This window comes from Panthera pardus, unplaced genomic scaffold (assembly GCF_024362965.1).
Source record: "Panthera pardus isolate Hobbes unplaced genomic scaffold, ASM2436296v1 HiC_scaffold_10, whole genome shotgun sequence".
Classification (NCBI taxonomy): Eukaryota; Metazoa; Chordata; class Mammalia; order Carnivora; family Felidae; genus Panthera; species Panthera pardus.
In genome coordinates this window covers 92234913-92249147 of record NW_026526655.1, presented here as the reverse complement: position 1 = coordinate 92249147, position 14235 = coordinate 92234913, and the positions used below count along the sequence as shown (strand labels likewise).

At 37.1% G+C, this 14235-nt stretch overlaps 1 protein-coding gene across 2 annotated transcripts in view; it reads left to right on the top strand.

Annotated features, from left to right (window-relative positions):
- THSD7B (thrombospondin type 1 domain containing 7B) overlaps positions 1-14235 on the top strand; it is a 1098632-nt gene that overhangs the window by 1046401 nt on the left and 37996 nt on the right. For both annotated transcript variants that reach the window (XM_053909184.1, XM_019454952.2), the window contains 3 exons: positions 8638-8779; positions 10771-10886; positions 13053-13170. In XM_053909184.1, the coding sequence (XP_053765159.1) occupies positions 8638-8779; positions 10771-10886; positions 13053-13170 (376 nt within the window). The remainder of the gene's footprint in view (positions 1-8637; positions 8780-10770; positions 10887-13052; positions 13171-14235) is intronic.

Below are 14235 nucleotides of genomic sequence, written 5' to 3'. Positions count from 1 at the left end.
CTAAGCATAACGATATTCTCTAACATAATCACAGCATAGTTAACAAATTCAGGAAATTTCTCATCGACAGTACTTGCAACTAATCTTTGGGCCATATTCCCAAATTCTCAATGGTCCCAGTAATGCCTTTTCTAGCATTTATAGTCCTTTGATTACAGGATCCAGACCATAATGCATTTACTGATTCTATCCCTTTGGTCTCTTCAGTCTCTTTCTTTCATGACTTGGACATTTTTGAAGAATGTAGGCCTTTATTTTGGGCTCTGTTTGGTCATTCTTCTTTCTTCATTCCCAAGCCCCAATAATAATATGAACACGGTATACCATTTATAATATATAAATAGTGATTGGATAGGACATACATCATTCATTTGTTACAAGGCCTCTGATTGGAATATAAATTTGTACCTTCACAACTCCTTAGTGTCATAAAATAGCAAGCAGAAGGACTACGTGGGGATGTCCCGGACTATTATAAAATCTTTACCCAAACATCTTAGCTAAGCAAAAATCTCCAGATATTTATGTGTCATCCCAACTTCCTCCTTGCATTAGGACAGTAAAGCTTTACCAGGAACGTTATTTCATGTTGATGATATGATAGCTTTTGCCCCTGCTCTTGTCAGTTTCATTACACTGAGACATGTGGCCCTCCTCTTTCCAATTAACTCTCTAAATACGATGAGTCAGTCCCTAGCCTATGAGCATCTTTTATGAACTGTGGTCTCCTCAAAGGCTGGCAGTAAGTCTTGTTCACTGCCCCATCCCTACATTGACTCCCCCACACCTCAGACTGTGACTTACTTTGCTTTTGGCTTAGTTTATAAAGTTCCTTGTGTCTGTTGTCTCTCTCTCTTTTTCCATTTCTAATGACTACTGTACATACTAAATGCTTTCCAGGTTAAAATAAATGGCAGTCACAATAACCACAGTCACTAAACAACTCTCTTAGACATTGTTGTACCCACTGTCCCCACCTCAACCTACCCCACAAGTATCGCTACTTTACAGTAGCAGAACAGTTGAAGATACTGAAGAGCAAATTAGCCCTCTCCTGGCTTGAGCACCTACTATGTTGTTACATTCTGTGGATTTTAATTTCATCATCTGTAAAAATAAGGATATTTAAAATACACCTAGATCGGTAGCAGGTTGAAAGGCTTTTTGAGCTAATCCCCATGGAATGTCTACCACAGTGCTAGGCATGTGTTTATACTCTAAAATGTTACCTGTTGCTATTGGGGGTTTTAGGCATCCGGATTATGGTTCGGTCTCCACTGTTATTACCCTTTTAATATCTCAAAGGACAAACAAAAGCTATAGAGGTTATTCTGCTATACATAGGATTGTATGTCTTGTTTGACCCCTCAATTGTGGGGTAAAGTACAGAGAGAAACAGAACCCATCACTGTAGGGCCCAGGAATCCAACTTCTGCCCCTTCTGACTGACTAGTAACTTTAGTTTACAGTATTTTCATTTCTGATCAGGTTTGCTATGATGTCATAGTAAACATTCCTTTTTGCATGTAATTTTTTAGCTGTGCAAAATACATTAATAAGAGTTCACTGCACTTGCAAAATCCACAGCTCTAATAATTCAGAAAGCTTACATTCATTAATCTCATTAAACTCATTAAGTGTCCCAAAGCCACTTCAGTGGTAGAGGTTAGAAATACATGCGATTATTTCATTTATTTTGAAAATGAAAAACTTCAGGGGTTCATACTGATGAACTATAGGAGTTCATTTAAATTCTCCATTAAATATGTATCTCCTTTTTTTCTATTCTGAGAATCCACTTTTTCAAGGACATTGGCAGTAAAAGAAAAGTATATCGTAATTACACATTTGCTTTGATCCATGTAACAGAAAACATTCCCAGAATAACAATATTCCAGCTACCAACACAAGTACTTTAAAATGTTCATTTTTGTTCAAAGGTTCTTCTCATTTGTTTTTACATTTGAATTTTATCTATATCTTATAAATTTTACATGTAAAGTTGACTCACCACAAGTCTTTAGATTAATGTCATCTCAGCCCTTTTGGTTGTCTAAACTTCAGTGTCCCCTAAATTCCTAAGTTACGACTCCTGGAAACACTATTCCTTGAGTTCTTGCATGTTGTTAACAGTTTATGCATTGTCTTTTGATTGAAAATCAGCTTTGCTGAATCTAAAATCCTTGAATCATTTTTGTGTGTTTCTTTGTTTTCTTTGTGCATCTTTCAAATAGCTGGTATGTTTTCCTGTCAAAAAGTCTCATGACCAGTTTGATTTTATTTCCTTTATAAAACATCTGGTAGTCTTGTCCAGATACTCATAGAATATTTCCTTCTTTTTCTTTAAAGCTTAATACTTTTACCAGGATATGTCTCAGTATTAGTTATTCTGCGATACCCTTTCAATAAGTAGTTGAGTCTTTTTTTTTTTTTAAGTTTTTTTGAATCTTCTTCAGTTCTGCTTTGTTGTTTAGGTTTTCTTCTTCATAAAATCTTATATGCATGTGGCATCTGTATTGCCTCACTTTTCTAATTGCTAGTTTTTCTCAAATTATTTTATCTCTTGTTCTTTTATCTCTATGTTCTTTTATCTCATTTTTCTCCACTTTTTTTTCTTGGACAAAAAATGATAATTTTTTTAATGTTTATTTATTTTTGAGAGAGAGAGAGCACAAGCAGGGGAGGGGCAGGGAGAAAGAGAGCAAGGGAGACAGAATCCAAAGCAGGCACCAGGCTCCAAACTGTCAGCACAGAGCCCCACGTGGGGCTCGAACTATGAGATCATGACCTGAGCCAAAGTTGGATGTTTAACCAATTAAGCTAATCAGGTGTCCCCAAATGGTATATTTTTATTCTTGTATTTCTCCTAGTTTCATCTTCATTTCTGAAAATGCTTTTTCTTTTATTTCTATTTACTGAGTTCTGTCACTAAAGGTCTGTGTCTAATTCTTATTTATGTTGTTCTTTCATATCTATGCCAGTTTTGAAATTCTTATTTGTTTCCTTTGAAGTAGTAGTTTGCATGCATGTCTGTTTTTCATGCATGTCTTTCTACTATACTTTCTTATCTATGGGGACACTATTTTGACCTTTATTACCTTTTTTCATAATACTGTTGTTTGGGATTTGAATTTGATCATTTTCTTTGCTTATTTTTTTGTGTGTGAAATCAAGTTTTGTGAACTTTTGGGGGGAGTGTATTTGAGGATTGCTTTTTTCTAATTTCATTTTCGTGGTCCAGGGCACGTTCATTCTTTCCCTCTTTTGTTTTTAGTGTTCGGAACTACAGCAACTTACTATGTGAGATTTACTGGATCCTGTTTCCTTCCCTCTTTGTTTATTGGTCCTTTCTTTTCCTTTATTGGTAGTTTCCCTATTTTGCTCCCTTAGGAAACTCTTCTCATCCACTTCTCTTCAGTGCAGGGAACTATTTTGGAAGGGAGTTTTGGCTTGTTAATACATCAATGCCCAAAATCTCTCCATGAACCCCTTTCTAGCCACCTGCTTCTGGAATGTACAAAATCCTCCTATGCTCAGGTTTAGTTTTCCATCTTGGTGTTCTTGTGTATGGCAGATGCCTCATTGTACCTTTTGCTTTCCCCTATTGGATGCTGATGTCACACAGGTCCTATAACTTCAGTCACTGGTCCCCGTATGTTCATAGTTTGTTTATGGAGATAACTCATCACTTAATTTCATATTAATCACATTACATAATTCATCACATAATTTCATTTTCCCATATGTCTCTGTCTTTGCTCTTCTTGCACTGGAATATCCAAAGATTTTTTTTCACTTCTGTAACCATCTTCTCAGAATCTTTGAGAATATTTTTAAGCATGAGAGGCATAAATAACAATTCTTCAGGACCAGATTTTTCTCCTGTAGAGGTCGTCTCGACCTTTGAGAATCAGAATTTATTTCTTTTAATTCCAGTATAATTAACATACAGTGTTATATCAGTTTCAAGTGTATAATATAGTGATTCAACAATTCTATACATTACTCTGTGCTCATCACAAAAACAAAAACAAAATTAAGCCACTGGGACCATACCAAAGTAAAAAGCTTTTGCACAGTGAAGGAAACCATCAGTAAAACAAAAAGACGACCTACTAAATGAGGGAAGATATTTGCAAACAATATATCTGATAAGGTTTAATATTCAAAATATATAAGGGACTTATACAACTCAACACCAAAAAACAAATACAATTTAAAAATGGGAAGAAGACATAAACATTTTTGCAAAAGGGGAAGATATTTGCAAACAATATATCTGATAAGGTTTAATATTCAAAATATATAAGGGACTTATACAACTCAACACCAAAAAACAAATACAATTTAAAAATGGGCAGAAGACATAAACATTTTTCCAAAGAACACATACAAATGGCCAAAAGACACACAAAAATGCTCAACATCACTAATCATCAGGGAAATGCAAATCAAAGTCACAATGTAGTATCACTTCACACCTGCAGAAGGGCTGAAATCAAAAACACAAACAAATGTTGGTGAGGACGTGGGGAAAGAGGATCAGGATTTAATTTCATTAAAAATCTCCTTACAAAGCATTGCAGGGGTATTTTGCGAATTGTTTTACCCCATTTTTCCAAATAAGAAAACTTAAGTTAAAAGCATTATATATCCAGTTCTGCCTCATGAGAGAGATGGAAAGAAACAGCAGAGCTACTGTCAGTAGGGCTAATCAACAAAATGAGGGAGAAACCATCTCACATTAATCAGATAAAGCCTGTAGCAGAATAAAAGCGTTCATTTTTATGTATCTGGTGGGAGTTGACAAGGCTAGACTTTGCTCCTGCTCATCTCCACATAAGAAATATACTGAGTTACTTAAGTTTACAAGTACCTGGACTTAAGTGAAGTTTTTTCAAATTGTGTTTGTTAATAATTAAGTGTTAGATGCCTACGTAGCTCAATCAGTTAAGCGTCTGACTCCTGATTTTGGCTCCGGTCATGGTGTCACGCTTCCTGAGTTCAAGCCCTGTGTTGCTCTGCTCTGACAGTAGGAGCCTGCTTGGGATCATCTCTCTCCCTCTATCTCTTTCCTTCCCTGCTCACTCTGTCTCTCTCTCTCAAAAAAAAATTAATTAATAAACTTAAAAAATAATTAGGTGTTAGAAAAATATCAAATTATACATTTTTATCTGGATTTCTTTAAAATACCTGAATTAATGGTCATCCTTTATGTGGTGAATCAAAACCACATCAGTAAATACTGATATGTTTTATTAATGAGAGATGCTATTATTTTAGGAAATGTCATCTAGATTTTCTGGAAAATGTATGATAATTAGAAGTTTACATTCTCTTTTTATCAGATATGCAGATCTTTGTGGAATCCTTACATTCAGGAAATATGATCATAGTCCTGTTTGTCTTCTAATGGCAGCTTACAAATATCTAGTATTATTGCCCAGGAAGAACCAAATTATCCTATACAACAAATATTTATTATTTACCTTCTTTATTCCAGACATAGAAAAAGCTTTTCAGTGTCCAAGAAAATTAAGATATGACTCTCTTCAAATAGTCCATGGGAAAGAATGCACACACATTGATACATGTACATATACAGTGGAAATGTTTAAAAAATGAGATTATTCCATTTTTATGGGCACAAGGGAGTCATTGGTGGCTCTCCCATGGGATATCTGATTTAATTTTGACAGATGAATACAAATATTCAGGTCAGGCCCAAGGGTAAAGGCCCTATTGCTAGAGAGAACAAAAGGTGAGAAAGCACAATGTCATAAGAAAGGATTGAACTTTAAGATAAGTGCTGGTTTTCAAAGGTAATAAGTTAGAAAATCCAGTCTCATAAAGGGGGCTTATTTACTAGAGACTAACTGGTTCTTACTGGTCATCTCTTTCCCTAGCAAGTAAACTTTAGCTATGTAACCTTGATCTTTACAATAAAACTGGCCCAAAGTTGACTTTGGGTTAGTTATCCACACATCACTTTCTCAACTTCGTTTAGGAAACCGACAATATGTCATTGCCTAAATACTCTAGAGGAGAGGAGATTCAGGTTTGTATTTGAGGAGTCTTGGTCCAATAAAGAAATCATCCAGACATAAGCCTCCTTTACCATTCTTTTTTTCTGAGCCCTACTTCCAGCTCCCTTGTGACTAAGTCATTATTTCATAACCTTCCTACAAATAGCTAATAGAAAGAAATAAGGAGAGAACACTAACGTACCTATCACTTCTTAGCAGTGCCAGGGCAGTTTTTCTTTTTAAGTGGAACATAAAAATATTGCCTAAGGTTAGGTTGGATTGTGTTTGTGGATTCCCCTCACCCATACTTTCCCCTTTGTCTGTTTCTATGGATAGAGAATCAGTAGGAGAGTTAGACGCAGCGTTGGTTTTCAATATATTAATTTCTAGAAAGTAATTATAGAAGTCTACATGATTATGAATTAGGGGTTAGGCTTAACTGAATATTTTAAAACCACATCCCACTGAACTAAAGATTGATAGACTGTGAGCTCTGAGGGAGAAAATTCTTAAATATCATCAAATTACACTATCCCCCGATCCACTTTTCTCACCCAAGTTTAAATAAGCAAAGATCTATCATATACAAGTAAATTGTTCAAGGTGACATAATTTATGTGTGTGTTATTATCTCGTTTGCTTTATTTGATGGTGTAGACTAAACAGGTACATAAGTTCTAACACTTATTCATTTGGTTCCAACATTGATTTTTTTAGAAGGTAGAAAATCAGTAAAACACTAATCAGGGGTATCTACCTAGATACCTTCATTTTTCTTTCATTGGCAAATCATTTAACTTCTTATTCCTTCTTATGAGAACAAACAATCAAATTAATTGGTGAACTAGTAATAAATTATTGGTAAACATTTATCATGGGATTCACTTGCTGATAATTAAGTATAATTACCTGGTTTTGATGGCCCTTCTTTATCATTTAGAGATAATTTGATATAATTAAAATGTAAAATTAGTTTAAAAGTATTGACAGATCATCCAACTAGAAAGTTTCATGGATAAAAAAGTGTGTTTCAATGGCTCCAAACATTTAAAATTAGAAGAAAAGTGGGGTGCCTGGGGGGCTCAGTCAGCTAAGTATCTGACTTTGGCTCAGGTCATGATCTCATAGCTTGTGAATTAGAGCCCTGCATCGGGCTCTGTGTTGACAGCTCAGAGCCTGGAGCCTGCTTCGGATTCTGTGTTTCCCTCTCTCACTCCCCTCCCTCCCCCCCGCCCACTCGTGCTCTGTCTCTCAAAAATAAACCTTAAAAAAAATTTAAAAATAAGTAAAAATAAAATTTTGTATCATTTTTCTGCATACTTCAGTGTAATCCAACCTTATCATTTTGATTAATAGCCAAGATTCAGTTTATAGGTTGAGTTCTTGCTATAATATATGAAAAAGTAAAAGGAATAAAAATAAATAAAACATCCAATATAGAAATGATGATTTGGTAACCTTAATTCAGAGACTTTTATTTCTCTTGTGGTTTAGGCATCTATATGCCTCTTCAGATTTGGGGGTTTGAATTGTGTCGTTGTGACCATATTTAATGGTATTTATTGAACAAGATTTTTAGAGATTGATATGGGAAGTAGAAACCATAATGTGTCATGGCTTCAAGCAGTTTATAAAGAAAGGAAGGAGCCAAGGGAATAAAGAAATCATGGCATTATTATAAGGGCAGGTATAGTATAGAAGTATATGTGTATGTATATATGTTCAGAGACAAATCCTATAGAGTAATTCCTGAGCATGGGGGGAAATTTGCTCAGGGAGGAGGAAAATAATTTATCTTTATTGAAAAGTATCAATGATGAAGCCTTGATTAGTGTTCTGAAGGGAAAGGATAGGATTTTAGACAGTTGAAAGATGATTCCAGTAGGTGGAACTTGAAGGTTCACCATGGCTAGAAAAGTTGGATGAAATGTGGCAGGTGGGTTTACTGACTCAAGGGCATTATATGACTTGAGGCTGCAAGAGGACCCATGGGCAAAGTGATATTCGCAGGAGGTCACATTTTTACATTCATTTTGTTTAAAGGGCAATATGACGTGTAGTGGCTCATCCCCTGTGGATCAGACAGCCTCCCAAATATGAGGGAAGTTCTGGTGTATTGGCAATCTTGATTTTATAATTCTCTGTATATACCTGTTCCAGGGTCTTAACAATTATTTTCTCATTAAGATTTTCTGCATGGTTATTTCTGTTGGGCTATCTGAGGGCACGGGGACATTGTCTTCCTTTTCTCATCCATTGAAACATTCAAGAATGCATTTTATCTCTTGCTATGTGGCAGGCTATTTGAGAGTACAGAGTGTGTTTAATTGAAGAAAATAGTCTCTATGCGCCTAATTCCACGTGGAAGACAGAAATGTAGCCTTCACCATAACCTAGAAAAGGAGTTGTCAGGTGCAAAAAAAACAAACAAAATACCAATTTATAGTGAATTACAAAACAGTTTTATTTTCTCAGTATTATATTTAACACTCTCAGTTGTCTCTTCCCTGTAGTTGTTACACAAGTGCTTACATGTACACAGATAACCATACATGATTTGCCACCTAACTATGGGTCCATTCTGACTCTGTCTGCTCTTTGATTTTCACAGTCCTGTGATCCCCACTCAACACAGAGAAGAACCCGCCACCTGCTAAGACCCTCCCTGAATTCAAGGTCATGTGCTGAAGACTCACAAGTGCGGCCTTGCCTCCTCAATGAAAATTGCTTCCAGTTCCAGTACAATCTAACAGGTACGGTTGAAACCCACAGCCATTCTATTTTCCCTGAACATTGACTAATGGGAGAATGTGTGTGTGTGTGTGTGTGCGTGTGCGTGTGTGTCTTCATTCTTGGGATTCAGGACTGACAGTAGAATGTGAGAGTGTATTGCACGCAAGGCCGAGGCTTTGACGTTTCCAGTGTCCCTTCACAGAAAGAAATGCCCGCACTTGGCATGTAGCTTCAGCAAGGCCACCTGGAATCTCAAAATTCCGAGATGCTTCAAAAGACTTGGCAAAGTTTCAGAAAAGAGCTGAATTAAGCCATGATAACCACAATAACAAAAATACACAGCAGGGGATAATTTACCACTTAGGGAAGAACGTAGTCATGCTGTCATAGAATTTAGCTCTTTCATGGCCTTTTTTATTTCAAGAAATTCAAGCTTGTGGTGTACTTGCTCAATGGGTCTCAGTAGGATAAATTGTAGTCCTGAGTGGACAGGGATACTTTAGAGGCACTGGGAATCCCTCCGCCTCATTTTTCAGCCACTGCTCAGGATTCTCCTGTGTCTCATACCACAGACTGTTTAGTTACATTGATTTGCTGCCTGCCATTCCCAAAAGGAGCAGACATGCAAAATGCCACAAAATGTGGAACCATGTTAAGTCTCGGCACTGAATTCAGTACTGACAGCCAAACCACCACAGGCCTGCCGAGGCAAAGTAATAGTCTCTTCTGAAACAAATTCCCCACTGAGGTCACGGTGGCACTATGATATTTCTCACATAGAAAACTTCATAATGAATTCTGGTGGGTGGGGTGGGGCAGTCTGATTGTCTTTATTGGTGAAAGATGACTTAATGTATTTGCCCTCTTTAGTTAAAGGTGCTTCAGATCCTTGATTTTTATAGTAATTTTTCAGAAATAAGTGAAATTTGCTTTACTGGAAGAGAGAGCATGTCTTTAAAATACTGATTTTACTATGCATTGGTTTACTATTCCCGTTAAACTCATACGTAGGTCATTTATCAAATATGGGAAGTGTCCTTAAAGAGGTTCTTGATGTATATCATCAAAGACCATTCTTTCTAATCACACCAAAAGTAAGAGTTGGTTTTTGTTTTTGTTTTTTTTAAGAATCAGATTAATTATGGCATAATTCATTCAGACTCCCAGTTGTCTAGTTTGCAATGCAACTATCCAGATCTTTAAAACCTTCTCTCCTGGGGACACCTGGGTGGCTCAGTCGGTTGAGCATCTGACTTCAGCTCAGGTCATGATCTCACAGTTTGTGGGTTCGAGCCCTGCATTGGGTTCTGTGCTGACAGCTCAGTGCCTGGAGCTTGCTTCGGATTCTGTGTCTCCCCCTCTCTCTGCCCCTCCGCTGCTTGCACTCTGCCTCTCTCTCTCAAAAGTAATTTAAAAAAAAATTTAAATAAATGAATGAATGAATAAATAAAACCTTCTCTCCTGAGACAATAATTTGAAAAAAATTAGATTTTCTGTAACATTCATGTAGTTCTGAGGTACCTCTCTTTCCTTTCTCAGGCAAGTGTCTTAAGACACTAAAGCTCCACTGTACCAACTTTACCAAATGGTTTAGATGACTGGATTTGTTCCTTGAAAATAGTTTCGGGTTACATTAAGCAATAGCATCATCTCTGGGTTCCTTTTCTATCAGTTATCCCCCAGCAAACAGATGATTCGAAACTAGTTTTCCTTTACCATCCTTGTTGGTGTCTTTCCTTTCCTCTTCAGCACAACAGTGACACGGTCTCCAACAAACCATCTGTCTTTTTACTTTTAGAAAGCAAACTTAGGAAGGTAACTCACTTTGATTTGGTTGTTTACTTGTTTTGCTGTAAAAGAATTGCATGGTGCTTTGTGAAGCCACCTGGAAGTTATTTTAGGATTATATATATGCTATCCTGCCTCACCAATGCAAATAATCAAAGGTTTGTTGTATTTTGCTCACATGACCATAATTCTGAAACTCAGTGTGGTGATCCTATACCTGTAGAGTGGAGCACATGCCAGCTGAATGAAAATGCTACCTGCGGACAAGGTATCAGGACCCGCCTTCTGAGCTGTATACGCAGCGATGGCAAGCCAGTTGGTGTGGACCAGTGTGAGCAGGTAATTGGTTTGTATTTGTATCTCATGCTAGGGGCTTTGGATTTTTTGTTGGTTTTGGTTTTGGTTTGTTTTGTTGTTGTTGTTGTTGTTTGTTTGTTTGTTTGTAATATTAGTCTACCGTCTTGACGCTTGGTATAAATGACAAACTCCGATTCCTTCTTGCCAAACTAGGGCTCAGTTGTAACTGGTGTAGCACAGTTATACCTCACTAGTTTGAACTTAGTCAAAATGACCAGGAAAGGTTATTTTGCACTGAGGAAATGGGTCGATTAAACAATTATTTGTATTCCTTCCAGAACTTATATGTATGTACATGCTAACAAACTATTCATATCAGGTGACTATAATATTTAGATATGATTCTGTGTTAGGCAGGTGATTCATTTGCATGTATGATAAACACTGTGCCTTGCACATAAGACGAACACTGACACTTGCTATTAGAATATACTCCTAATTTGCTTAGCAAAGCCCTGCTAGATAAATGGCACAGTTGTACTTTTCTTCTCAATCTAAGTTAAAATGCCTCCCTACAAAGTGCCAGTTAGTGAGTTCTGAATTTTTGTAATGATGTTACTGTTCCTTTTTTTCCTGTGATGAACTGTATAGTTTGGACAAACACTGTAGTCAAAGCTGTTGCAAGTAAGTTGCATTTCCTCCCCAACGTCCAAGTGAAAATCACTATGGGGACAGTTTAATAGAAATAAGAATGACCATATGCTGTCACACTAGAAGAATCACCAACATAGTTTTTAGAATTGAAAATTCCAAACTTTGGAAATTGAAAATACAGGGTCAGTGAACTCATATTTCCACAGAAGCTTCCCTCACAAATTGGCTAATGGAAATTGGTACCATTTCTCCTAAGATAGGTGGAGTCCACAAGTGAAATTAGAATCAAAACCAAACTTTGCTCACCTGTCCTGACTTAAGTATTATCCTATCAAGTATTAAAACATGGCTCTCTTAACTAACAGTATAGCCATAGACACACAACAACTTTGAGACCAGGCCATCTGATGAACATCCCATTTGGTGAAACTGTAAAACTGGCCAATATGGGGCAAAGTTCTGTCCACCATGTGTCAGCGATTTATTTTAACATTTCATTGAATCTGCCTCTGTAGAAGTCTGCAGGAAAAATAAATGGCCAATCTGCAGCAACTCCAAATAAGTTGAAAATGTTACATTTGGTATGTGTAATAATTTTTTTCTTTTGATACAAAGTAAGTTATGAACTATTCATTAATAGAAAAACCAGTTTCCAAATACCGTAAGTTAAACAAATATTTAAAGAATATTAAAGAAGTCCCAAACTATTAACCTATCTGGAATATCCATGCATCTCAAATGGATCATCGATCCTATATGGTAATTTCTCTATTGCCCATGCAGCACGTAATCATGCTAAAATCATTAATTTTAATTTGGTGTGGACATTGCTAACATTTAACATGTGTTCAATGTCAGAGTTTTCCTAAATAAGCACATGGTGTATGATTTCTGTAGTGGAATTTTTCATTATTCTTTCAGTGTTTCTTAGATGATTTATTCTCTCACTAAGATCTCTTCTAGCTTGGCCATTACAAAAAGCAATAGATTTTGCCTAGATGCTGGTTTCAGAGACAAGAGAGAAATAAACCAAAGCACCAACTTTTCCCATGATTAAGAGTTTGGTTATGTTTTCAACCTAATTGATCTTTTTAATGAGCATAGTTGTTGATTTTGTTTTTTTCCTTATTATTTTTTTAGCCTAGATAGCTGTTAATTTTGAGCTCTCTATGTGCTGTTGACCCATCCAGAAGTGCAAGGTACCTGAATTTAAAACTGAGGCATCCTCCTGATTCTGTGTTTGCTAAGCAAGGACAGATTTCTGTGGCATCTAACTGCCTACTCTCCCAGAACACTAATTGCAGGTCTATTCTAGAGTTGTGGATCTCATAAAAATAAATTTGGGCCAATATATTTCTCATTTGTGATGTAAGGACAACCATTTTCTGTGACTCCCACCAATTTCTATGAGAGGATATTTTTCCCTGCAAAGATGTAGAAAGATTATTATTGTAGCATAAAGGGCATAAAATAGTCTTTCCCATGAAAGGAGAGTGATTTATTTTGACAGTGATATGATTCTTCAATAAAATCATACTTTATTTCCATCTACAGCGTAACTTGGAGAAGCCCCAGAGAATGAGCATTCACTGCCTGGTGGAATGTGTAGTCAACTGTCAGCTCTCAGGGTGGACAGCTTGGACAGAATGTTCAAAGACTTGTGGCCATGGAGGTACTTGGTTTCCCTATGTTTGTTTCCAGTAAACAGTTTGGCTTTTAAAAAAAAATTTTTAATGTTTTTATTTTTGAGAGAGAGACAGAGCACAAGTAAGGGAGGGACAGAGAGAGAGGGAGACACAGAATCTGAAGCAGGCTCTAGACTCTGAGCTGTCAGCACAGAGCCTGATACCAGGCTCTAAACCATGAACTGCAAGATCATGACCTGAGCCAAAGTTGATGCTCAACCCACTGAGCCACCCAGGCACACCCAGACAGTTTTGTTTTTAAATGTCTTTCTGGGGGTGCCTGGGTGGCTCAGTCAGTTAAGCGTCTGACTCTTAATTTCGGCTCAGGTCATGATCTCATGGTTTGTGAGATTGAGCCCTGCATCGAGCTCTATGCTGACAGTGTGGAGCCTGCTTGGGATTGTCTCTCTGCATCTCTGTCTGCATATCTCTCTCCCCCCCCCCCCACTCTCAAAACAAATAAACTTAAAAAAGAGGAAAAAAATAAATGCCTTTCTGTACGCCATAAATTGACAAATGATCATAAGGCATGTTGACCAGTTGAAGGCAACATGAGCCTGACCCAGAGGGGAAGAGATATAGAACTTGGTCTTGTATGAGTCCTTTACTTCTAGGCAGAGGTTGCAAAACTGACTTGGTAACAGTGGCAGACACCAGAGAAGCTGCTAGACCAGTGGGACAGTGTTCATTCAGAAGGTCATAAGCTCAACCAACCCAAAAAAATGTTGGCCTCCCTGGTTTTTGGAAGAACTATGTACTATGTAAGTATAGCTGACTCCTGTGTTGGGCAAACCCCCAAATCACAATCTCTTAATATCCTGACTGGAGACTAATTTGCCACTCACATAAAAGGAGGTGTTGCTTGCACTTTAAAAAGTCAATCAAGGACACAGGTTGATGGAGGATCTACCACTTTAATACAACCAATATTAGCCGAATGGTGCCATCCAGTTGGCTCTGTGCAGGTTTTTATGAGCCAGTTTGGAAGTAGCATACATCCTTCCATCATCTATATTATACAAAATTTAGTCCCATGTTTCCAGTTCAGTGCA